Source organism: Prionailurus bengalensis, chromosome A2 (assembly GCF_016509475.1).
Source record: "Prionailurus bengalensis isolate Pbe53 chromosome A2, Fcat_Pben_1.1_paternal_pri, whole genome shotgun sequence".
NCBI lineage: Eukaryota > Metazoa > Chordata > Mammalia > Carnivora > Felidae > Prionailurus > Prionailurus bengalensis.
Genome location: NC_057348.1, coordinates 87,619,725 through 87,632,090, shown reverse-complemented (window position 1 = coordinate 87,632,090; position 12,366 = coordinate 87,619,725). Strand labels below are relative to the sequence as shown.

Genomic DNA, 12,366 nt, shown 5'->3' with positions numbered 1-12,366 from the left:
ACTTGTTATCTTCTAAGTTAGAAAAAAATCATAGACCCTTTACAATTCTTGACAATATTGGTTATAATTTTCTGCAGGCATTTTAGATGATGAAAGATTATGTTCACTGTGTTCATTTTTTTTAAGTTTATGTATTTTTGCGGAGAGAGAGAGAGAGACAGAGCGTGAGTGGAGGAGGGGCAGAGAGAGAGGGAGACACAGTATCTGAAACAGTCTCCAGGCTCTGAGCTGTCAGCACAGAGCCCGACGTGGGGCTCGAACTCACGGACAGCGAGATCATGACCTGAGCCAAAGTCAGGTGCTCGACCGACTGAGGCACCCAGGCATCCCCAGACCACTCATTTTTCGTGAAAGACAGTGAAAATCTTGTCTTATAAAAGCCACAGAAATGAACATAGATTTTTATGCACATGCACATATGTGTGTGTTCTTCTGCTTGGGGGTCAATATCAGGTAAACTGAGCAAAGTGATTACAGTTTAAATTTAGCATTCAGAAGTAATAATAATAATAATGATCACTTGAGGTGAGCTTAGTATAACATATAGAATTCTGGAATTACTATGTTACATACCTGAAACTAATGTAACATTGTGTGTCTTCTATGCTTCAATAAAAAAGAAAAAAAATATCCACACAAGTGGACTAAACTAACACTTAATGGGAGCTTAGTGTATATACCCCCTGCTCTAAATGCACTGCTTTTATTAACTAATTTTTGTAACTCGTATTTGGTTATAGGATACATATTTTCCTGGTGCACCTGGGTAGCTCAGTTGGTTAAGCGCCTTGATACCGGCTCAGGTCGTGATCTCATGGTTCATGGGTTTGAGCCCTTGTCAGGCTCTGTACTGACAGCATGGAGCCTGCTTGGAACTTTCTTACCCTCTCTCTCTCTCTTCCTCCCTTGCTTGTGTGCACATGCACACACATTTTCTCTCCCAAAATAAATAAATAGGCTTAAAAAAAGATACACATTTCCTTTCAAAGCAACTGGAAGAATCAGTTTTGTATCTTAGGTAGAAGATGCATCAAAAATGAAGCTTTGGCATTAAAGATATTTTAGAAACTAGATTTTATTCATATTTTGAATTAATGTGTTTTATAATATGGCAAAATAAGACAGTAATTATTGTGTTTGAATTGCTATGGACCGAGTCTCATATATATAAACTTAGGGTTTGTTTCTTGGTTTGTTTTTCTGGTAATCTTTTGAGTTCGGGATTAAATTTTAAATGTACTTACAAAGTAAGGCTAGCACTTAAAATAGGAACAGTATGTAAAACTTGAAGAGAGTTTACAGATTTTAGATTATATTTTTTAAATTGGATCCCTCCCTCAGTGGTTGAAGTGAAATTCATATATTTGGCATTGGTTGACAAACTGTTATCTAGATTTGATTGGACACTGTATTTCATGCAGGTATCAGTATACATACTTTTAGAGTGTAGTTAGCATTTTATGCTTTCTAAGGTTTATTAGAATGATTTGGACAGTTCCTCTGGGGTTTTCTAACTACATAGTTAGCAGGTGTTCCAGGTCATACTGACACGTAGCTTCTCATGGTCATCTTTGGCATTGTTTCTCTATGCACTTAATCTTAAGGTTTAGATTTCTGTTCATTTTCAATGCGTATGCTGACCATCGTGTCATAGATCTAACATGAACTCTGGAAATATTTTTCTTGGATATGTTCTGTCTCAAGGCAAATAGGTTATGGTCAACTTTTGACTGTTTTTCTTTGATTCGTTCATGTTGCAATAAAAATTGCCATTATGTCTATCGAACATCACAAAACTTTCCTAAAGTTCTTTTTATATCATTTAATTTTTATATAGTTTTCTTTACCACATTTTTAAGGGTGGTAAGGAAAACAGGATGCAAAATTATAGTATCTAAAAAATTGACACTATTTCAGGAAACTGAGAATCTTAAACTTTGTTTTTAGCTTTTATGCATTTAGAACAGAACACTCTTGGAGATTGTCATAATCACATTCAAATTGAGTGCTAAGCACACTAAATATATTATACTCTCTATCCTATATGCTATACAACATATTAAATATAGACTGCCTGTGTGTATATATGTACGTGTGTACATGTGTGTGAATCAAAATATTTTTTTGGTATTGTGTTTAAAGAGATACCAAAATTAGTATAACTTATTGATTCTAAGTCTTAATATGCGTTTTAAAAAGAATAACCATTTGCATTTGGAAACAGAATGATCAACCAATAAGTTGTGTTTTTCTTTTTAAATGGATCAGATCCATGTTCCCCTTATAATGTATCACAATGAGCTGTTTTATGGTAGTAAGTTATATATATAGCCTTTTATACGTTAGGGTTTGATCAGAGGCCAGAACTTGTATGAGCGATGTTAAAAAGGATTTTGTAATAGGGACTTGACCTTATACAGTTGTGGAAGATGGTGGAGAAATCCATGGATTTCTGGAATCTATTGCCTCTGAGTCAGGTAATGGTCCTGACATTGTTGTGGGTCACCAGGATTGGCACTAGGGAAGAAAAGCTGACATTTAGTGGGGAAGAGCAAGACCAACTGAAACTCGCAAGGATAAACTGTGACCCACAAGGACAAACTAGAGTTGGTGTCTCTTTCACCACTTCCAACTTTGATGACTTGGGTGACCTACAGAAGAAGCTGATGCTTTTTGCTATGGAGCTGCACAAGTACCAGGACCAGGTCTTATAGAAGCTAGCAAATAAGATCTGGTAGAGGGTGCAGGAGGGGCAGGCCCAATGCTAACATGGTGGCCAGCAGATCAGAACAACTTTGGGACTTTTATGGTTGCAGTTCAACTTCTGCCTTGCACATCTCATGCAAAATACTTTATGGCCAATCTTAACCAGTTTATGGAAAAGGGAATTCTACACTGTAGTTCCAGCTTATCTCAAGTGACGTAGTACAATTCTGCCACAACTTTTTAATAATTGCTGCATTTGCTGTTTGACTGACAGTAATTCATGCCATCTACCACTTTGATGAAAAGAGTGACTATAACTTATAGTCCTCCACTCGTGGAAGACTGGAATTTTATGAAAATTCTAATGAACAACATGTAATTTCCCTTTGTAACAAAAAATGGGCACATATTTTTAATATTCAATACCAATTTTACTAAATCCACCTCTCCTTATCATCAAGTATGGGCTTAAACTCCCTTATCTGTCCTTAAAAGGAAGGAACAGTTCATAATGGAGTTCTTGCCCAAGGTATTGCACACTACAGTGAATGGCGTGAGAGGTGAGCATAGGTGGAAATATTCAAATCAAATAAACAGATGATTCCCTATATTAAGAATAAGTTAGGGGCACCTGGGTGGCTCAGTCAATTAAGCGTCTGACTTTGGCTCAGATCATGATCTCACCACTCATGGGTTCAAGCCCTGTGTCTGGTGCTAACAGCTAGGAGCCTGGAGCCTGCTTTGGATTCTTTGTCACCCTCCCTCTCTCTCTGCCCCTCCTCCACTCACACTGTTTTTCTCTTTCTCTCAAAAATAAACATTAAATTTTTTTTTTTAAAAAAAGAATACTATAACCAGCTGATTATTTAGTAAGTACTAAGTTATTATGGTAAGTACTTTACTATATCACTATTCTAATTTTTAGTTGAGGAGACTGTGACTCAGAGATCCTAAGTAACTTTCTGATAGCCACACAACAAATGAAAAATGTTGCCTGAATAATTCTAACCCATGTCTGACTGACTTTTAAAATATCATGTTAAAACCCCCATGCCATTTCTGTTTTGTTATTATTAATTCATTACTTTTGCTCTGTATGTTTTTTTAAATTTATTTATTTTTTTAAATGTTGTCTGTGCCCAACATGGGGCTCAAGCTTATGACCCCAAGATCAAGAGTCACATACTCTTCTCACTGAGCCAGCCAGATGCCCCTATATGTTTTCCTTAAATTCTCTGAGAATACCTTTTCAAGCTTGAATATCTATTTTAAAAAACTGACATCTTTATTAAATATTCATATAATCAAAATTTAAAATTCTAAAGGTCCAAATTTTCATTGTATTCAGAAATTATTTCTAAAATTAATGTATGTAATATATATGCACACATATATCTGTATATGTGTGTATGTACATTATAGTATATACAGATTATATAGTATGTATGTAGTATTATAAATGGCTAAGGAGTCTCCATATATTAGAAAATATATTAAGAGAACATTTTATATTATTAATTAATTAACAGCATTTAATACTTTTGATATTAAGACTCCAACCAAAAATGTTTTCACTTTTCATGTTAGACAAGGTAGAAGGTAAAAGAGAGGTATATGTGAATGAAATCAAGCATTCCTTTAAAATGTGGATTTCATTTTTATTTCTCCTTCCTCATGGCTATATATCATACATAATTAAAGATGCAGTTTTTCTCCCTTATTTGAGTATTAGATTCTGTTATGAGAAAGCATATATGTTAGGAATAAATATGCCAACTAATTCTATCCACAGTAAGCCTCTTTAAAATTTTTTATTTTTGAGAAAGAGAGGGAGAGAGACAGAGCATGAGTGGGCAAAGGGCAGAGAGAGTGGGAGACACAGAATCCGAAGCAGGCTCTAGGCTCTGAGCTGTCAGCACAGAGCCCGATGCGATGCAGGGCTCGAACTTGTGAACTGCGAGATCATGACCTGAGCCAAAGCCAGAAGCTTAACCAACAGAGCCAACCTGGTGCCACAGGAAGCCTTTTTAGATTGTAACTCTACCTACTTGGTGTAAATCATGGACTTAGTTGCTGTAAGGCATGAGCACCAAGTATTCAACATGTTGCATAAAATTGGAAACCACATAGTATGGTTGAAATCAGAGTAGGGATTTTTGACTACTTAAATAGTTCTTCTGGCTTGGCAGGAAAATTTTTAAGTTGGTTTCACATAATACTTTATAATTGTATGCTTTCATTTGAATATAAGATAAAGAAGGTTTATTTTTTTATGGACCACCTACAATCAAACAACTCAAGTGAATGATACAAATGTGATAATTAGATTGATAGCACAATATGAAAGAAAATATAAGCTAAACTGTAGATATTATCAGTTTCTCTGGTCCATAAGTAACTTCTAGAGCTTCACAGCAGTCAATCCTGAGGTGAAAAGTCAGTCAAATGGGGCATCTTAACAGAAATGAGTATTTACATAAAATGATTTGGTAGCTTTGTGTAGGAGTCTTCATTTAGTCTGTCACATAACTCGAGCCACTTTAAAATTTAATTTTCATCTGTTACAGGTTTAAAGATGTTATAGGTCAGTTAATGTGAATAGGCTTACATTCTTAAATAACTAGCCATGAAATGACACCAATTTTGTTGTCCTAGTTGAATCATTGTTTTGAAAAAATTTCTGAAATCAAAACACAACAAAACAAAGCTTTGAGGTGAACAGGTCAGTTGGTTTTATTAGTCCATCATTTTTCTTGATAATGAAGGTGAAAATGTCTCCCAAAATGGATAGAACAGCCTACTCACCATATCACAAGGTGCATGTTTAGCAGTTCCAGGTCACAAATTCAACATTAGATGGTTAATATTATAATTAGAACACAGTTAAGTCTTAGTTTTATTACCTATGCCTCTTTGAAGAAGAGATATATAACATCCTTTAATGAATGCCGAGGTATTAGAAAGACATGATTATGGATGATTAGGTCACAGCTGTAATAGCATAGTGTTAAAAGAAAAAAAAAGAGAAAATATTATTGCTAGATAAGTATGAAACAGCTTACATAGAGGGATGAAGTGAGTGACAGGAACAATCTCACGGATTACTGCTTTGGCACGAAGATTCTAGTATTCAGCCAGCTTGCCAAATAAATTGACCAGAGAAAAAGAAAGTCAACAGATTAACTTCAGGAATTAAGCTTATTAATGGATTTTCATGCAGAAATGTATCCACCCATCATGATAGGAAAAGGATTCCTTTGCTTTCCCAGATGGTAGATTAAACATTAAAATATTTCTACATAAACTACATAGAGACTTTTTCTTCTAAATGAATGTTCGCTGACCTGAGGCAATACTACACTATACCCATTCATTTTGGGCGGATTTTTATTTGAACCAGAACAAGTTGTTAGATTTAATCATGAACTGAATATATTTGAATAGAAATTGTTCATCTTCACAGCCTTCTCTCCTTTTTTCTCTTATTTAGAGTAACATTTCACTGCTCCATCCATAATTTAAGAACATGCAAGGAGGTAATTGGAATTGGAGGTAAATTACATTCTTTTGTAGAAAGTATAATTATCGGAAGTTAGTTAAAAACACCTCAATTCTGTTTTAATTTTCATGCATGGAGCAGTTGTTTTGACAGATGGATGGACTTTATTTTTGTAACCGTCCGGGAAAAGTCTGCGTAACATAGTCTAATCAGTGCTACATATTTGTAATGTTTGTTTTTGAATCACAGTGCATTTGGCTCCTATATCTTTTTTCTGGGGGTAGACATTTTCTTTCTAATTTATTTTTCCAGGCTAATATCTCTTTTGTTTAATTCCTCTTTCAATTTAATCTGAAAGCACTAGAAACATTGAAAAAATAAGTGTGAACGGTTTGTCACTAGGATGATGAATCATTGTTCTTCAGGTGCAGCCTTGGGGTTTACTGGTTTATTATTGCCCTTACTTTTACTTCTAGGAAAGTTAACAATTCATAATGCTGTTGGTCTGGAGTACATTTCAGTAAAATAAGAGGTCAGTATGGTTACCTGACTCTTGGGAAGGCAACTTGTTGCTAAACTTGTCTGTGTATATCAACTTAAATTCCAAAAAGGATCAAGGTTTGAAAAATGAATTCATTTTGAACTGATTACATTTTCTTTATTACGTTGTAAATCCGCCGGTGCTGAGCAAAGCAGTGCAGTAGTTTAATGCCAAAAAGTACATTACATTCGAAGTTTTAAGAATCGTCACGGTTCAAAAAAAGGTCAGAATCACTCTTCTTCTGTCTCCCTAGACCAGAAATGTGTGAAGTGTGTTTCCTTTTTCTGCCACGCTTCCTTCTTTTTTAGAGGAATGTCCAGGCTGCTTCCAAATAAAATGAGTATCCTGTTTTGGAACATTCAAAAAACAAAAACAAAAACAAAAAAAACCTTGGCAGCAACAAGCTAGAGAGTGAAGGCAAATGAATGACAGAATTGATACTCTTTTATGTAGGTTTTCTGTTTAAAGAACAATCCTTGCTAACAATGTCTTCTTCAAATTTTTGGTTCTTCTCTGTCCAGTACTTTTAATTCACTGCTTCCATGCAGCTATTTTTAGCCAATTTTGAAAGTACTTCATTCACTGTCTTTGTTTCATTTCAAATGTCTTAACCTATTCTGTAAACCTAAGAAATTTCTCTCCATTCTATTTGCATCAACCTTCCTTTCAAAATAATGCTGAGCTAGCCCTGGGGCATGGCAACATTACAGCCTGCTGCCAACTAGGAGAGTTCACTGGGGAAATGAAGGGGATCATTCCAGGCCTTAGGCCAATTGGGTGGGTCTAGTCCCTTTGTAGCACAGATAGAGTCTGTTATCAGCATTCTCAGTAGAACCCTTTGCCAGGTTTCACAGCTATAGTCTTGTGACTGATTTTTTTCCAGCAGCTCTGTAGAGGGCTAGCTGTCGTACTATAGTAATACTTCTTTGATAGTTAATAGACAACAAACTAAAATTATGATATTCAGTGTGGCTCACTTCTGTAGTTTTAAGAACCCTGAGTTTTTCAACCACTAATTATTGCTAATCAATTACCCAGTCTATAAAAGATATAAACTCACCAGCCTATTGATTTTAGGACTGAAAACAGTTACAGAGATGGCAGGAGTCTCCATTTGTCTTTACAAGTATCCATGCTCATAAAATGTTTCCTTTTATTGTTGTCCCAGAGAACTAGGGTCTCTTCTCAGATTTCTAGGATGCACTTAGGTGTTACTAATGGGATTAGAGAATTTGGATTTGTATTCAGAATTGCATGTGTGTCTTTTAAGGCATGGCAGGCAAACTGGAAGCCTGTTCTTTTCTAAAATGAACAAGATGTCCATCTGGTTCTGCCACTATTATTTATTAGAATATTCGTTTGCTTACCAATATATACATAGCCATTTACTTGGTTTCAACATACGGTGCCGGAACTGGTTATTTATAATCATGAATGCTGTAATACTGAGTCCACAATTAGGGATGGCTGTCTTTATGTAAAAGAAGAGTATGTGGCCACCTACATGTTTCAAAAATGGGGTGCTGTGAAACATTTTCCTGAAAATGCCTTCTTTGCAAATGACTGAATATTCTTTAAAGTACAAATAAATCCTTTGGGTAAGACTTATGAATGGCCTCATTTGTAAATGAGTTTATCAGATGTTTCCCTCTGCACAACCTCTTTCCCCTGCCTAGACATTCATGCCCTAGCCTCTTGGGAGGAGAGAAACTGTTGCAGAATGGGCAGTTTGTTGCTGAGAGTCTTGGAAGTTAGGCTCTATCTGTTTTGTCTAAGATGTACCATTAAATGTGGGTAAGATCCATATACTCTTTAAGTTAGGAAATTTTTCTTCATTGCAACTTCTAAAATTAATTGATTTGAGAGCTTAATTTTATATGCTGTACTGCTTTACCAGACAGAGTCAGGATTTAAGTGGCAAAACAGTGGGAGAAATTAGATGTTTATTTTAGTTACTTCCCTAAACTACTCAGCATATGTTAAGAAAGTATGAGGAGTCATAACTTGAAAGTTACATATTTTACCTTAAATAGGTCTCATTCATCTTTGGGGCAGTATATTAACAGGACACCCTTAGGTTTCATCCCAGAAAAATCAGTGGTAATGGAAAGCAGTTATTTGAATTTAAATAACAATTATTCTGCTTAAGTTTGGTTGTCTGCTCCTTATTATGGGGGCAATACAATTAAGACCAAAATTATCAGCTGCAAACACAGAATACAAACATCATGTGGAAATTTACTTACATCATTGTAACACCTCAGTTATAAACGCCAACTGACCATATAAGTCCAAATGCATTCTGAGCTTTCACTTGAAAAGTCACATGTTACACAGAGTGAATTTGGAAGTGTTCCATGCTTTGAGGTGCTGGGATCAACACTATCTTCTATTATATTTGCCAGCCTTGCTCACATTAGAGTCTGCTTTTCATCTTTATCTGCATTTCTAGTTACGTATTTGGTTCTTATTTCCAAATGTTTATAGGTAAAACACAAACTTAGGATAATCTATGATCAATCATAAAATAGTTTTCGATGAAGTTTTTATTATTTAGCATATGAATATTCATTTGGCTACTTTCAAAGTGGATATTATGTATTCCATGATGAACTCATACTTTCTCCTTATATGTATGTAATTTTTAAGATTCCTTATATGGTTAACAGACCATAACATTTTATTTGAAACTATTTTGACAGTTTGGGTTTTCTTTTCTTTTTGTTTTTTTCTTTTTAATATTGATATAGATTCACCTATTTAAAAATAATTTTGTGAGGTGCCTGGCTGGCTCAGTCAGGTAAGGGCCCAGCTCTTGATTTTGGCTCAGGTCATGATTTCTTGGTTCCTGAGATAAGCCCTGCACTGGGCTCTGCGGTGACAGTGTGGAGCCTGCTGGGTATTCTCCCTCTCCCTCTCTCTCTGCCCCTCCCCCATTTGTGTGTGCACACATGCTCTCAAATAAATAAATAAACATTAAAAAAATAATGAAATATTTTGCAAAAACTAAGTCTTTTCTGCTCTGGATTTTTTGGGTAATAAAATTATCAGTTTATATTCTGATTATCTGATTTTTCTCCCAAATCTTTCATCAACAGGGACAAAGTCTGAGATTCCTATTTGTTTATAGAAAAACAGTTTCTTTCACAGCACCTGCAGGTAGAATATATAGAAAGGATAGAAATGGCTCTGTCCATTTTATTTGTTATTAAATTTTTTTTAATGTTCATTTATTTTTGAGAGAGAGAGAGAGAGAGAGACAGACACAGAGCATGAGCAGGAGAAGGGCAGAGAAAGAGGGAGACACAGAATCTGAAGCAGGCTCCAGGCTCTGAGCTGTCAGCACAGAGCCTGATGTGTAGCGGGAACCAACGAACTGTTTGTGAGATCATGACCTGAGCTGAAGTCGGATGCTCAACTGACTGAGCCACCCAGGTGCCCCTTTCTCCATTTTATTTTTCAAGTGATCTTTTATTTCAGAAGATACAATGGCAAGTATATCTAAACTATAAATAATAAGATATGACTAGAATATCTCCTAAGAACTAAACATTCTTACCTGTGGGATTTGTGGCTCATTGCGCAGGGAATGCATGTATGGGTTCATGGGTTCAGGATGTCCATGAACCTCCTGAAAATATTTGTTAATTATAGCCACTCCATAAAAGATCTTTCCACCTACAGACATTCAGTACTCTAACTAATCTTCCCTATTTAGTAGAAATATACTCTGCATTGTTTTTGAGGCTGAAATGATGTTTTGGAGAGGAGGCAGCTTTACTTTCTTAGACTCTATAGAGGTTACTAATGAGCAAAACTGAAGTTTAAAGGCAGGCACCCATCATTATTGGCTACTACTAATGTTTAAAATTCATGTTTAATAAAAAGCTTTATTATCTTTTATTTTTGTTTTATTCTAAACTTAAAGCTTATTTTTGCAAAGAAATTTCATCAGTGTGTGCTTTAAGTAATCTTTAATTAATCATATCATTTCCTGTTCCCCTCATCTCTAGAAAAGTCACTTGTGATTAACAATTATCTATACCTTTATTCCACTTTTATATAAATAAATTACAAATAGTTTTAATGAACTGTCATGGAAGACAATCTTTTATTACCCCCCAAATGATAAGAGCTTTTATAGTTTATTTCATTAGATAATATGAACAAATAATAGGATAATAAGCCCTAAAAATGTTGTGAAAAAGACACAAAAGAAAAGAAATCTGTTCAAGCATGCCTAGCACCCTAGAGGATACCTCAGCCATGCTGACTGCTAGAACTCACTGGTTTTCCTTTTGTTTTACAGAAAGAATGTGCTAATTTCATCAAGGTGCTTAAGGCTTATAATCAGACTCACTTGTACGCCTGTGGAACGGGGGCTTTTCATCCAATTTGCACCTACATTGAAATTGGACATCATCCTGAGGTAAACTAAAGCTGGCTTTTAAAAACTGGTATTTGTCCATGACCCCTTCCTATTCAAATGCTTCATTACTAATTTCTTCAGCTCATTTAGCTTCTGGTTTGCTATTCAGTGGGATCTACTTCAAATTCAAATGCTGTTATTAATTTTAATCTGTGAATGCAAAAAGAATGAGACCATCACTCAACGATAACTATGGAACAGGAGGAAGGAAGGAAGAAAGCATTTGCTTTCGCCCTGGATTACAGAGTCCAATCCATTTTGCATGTGCAGCAGATGTCAGCAGGCTGAATGTGTACTGTTTTCTCCTTCATTTGTATATTGCCAGCTTTCCCCTCCATTTCCATCCTCCGCCAGAAGTGTCTGCCACCCCAGTTGTTTTCTTCTGCCTAGGGATTAAGGAAGGATGCCATACATGTGCACAATGGTCTGATCTCATGTTTGACCTAAATTATTCACATTTGTGTTCTTACTCAACTAAGCTTTCTTTCTCTATTTTGAGCTATAATGTTGGCAGTATGGAAAAGAAAAAGAAATGTTTCTTTAATTGGTTTAATATAAGAGATGTTTTAGTTAGGTAATTAAAGTTAGGTAAGTTTAAGTAACACTAGAGATTAGGGAAATACTGAAAGGAAAAGTTACGGATATTGAAAGTGGTTCCATGAATTGGGCTTACCAGTAAGCCTTCAACTATAAGCCCTTTTATAATTTTTTGGCACTAAATGCCAAAAAGAACAAATGGTGAGAGCATCATTTGTGACAGAATTTTCTTCCAAATTGGAATTCAGAGATACTCAACAAATAAAGGATTTATTTCTCCAATATTTTTGAAATCCTGAAGATAAAATATAATTCACACGTGAGCCACTTCTCTGTAGCTATAGATTCTCTCCCTAACTTTTCTTAAGGTGTCCTAAAGTGATACAAAAACGTTCTTTCAACCCAAAGGTTTAGAAATCAAAACAGTCTGTGCTATAACATCTTTGTAGACACCTTAGAGACTATGTGGTTTCTAGACCAAACACAATTATTATTACTTAACTGATGATCCTGGAAAGATGAAAACACTTTCCCAAGGCCTCACCAGTGTAAGTATTTGCTCCTCATCAGCCGGTTCCCCCCCGGTCCATCCTTCCTCCTTCTTTCCCGTACAAGCACGTATAGTATACTTGCTGACGTACCCAAGAGTTTTAA

At 35.5% G+C, this 12,366-nt stretch overlaps 1 protein-coding gene across 1 annotated transcript in view; it reads left to right on the top strand.

Moving 5' to 3' along the window:
• The window catches only part of SEMA3A (semaphorin 3A), a 471,231-nt gene that overhangs the window by 328,141 nt on the left and 130,724 nt on the right, over positions 1-12,366 (top strand). The window contains exon 6 of the mRNA XM_043588730.1: positions 11,056-11,175. Within this exon, the coding sequence (XP_043444665.1) occupies positions 11,056-11,175 (120 nt within the window). The remainder of the gene's footprint in view (positions 1-11,055; positions 11,176-12,366) is intronic.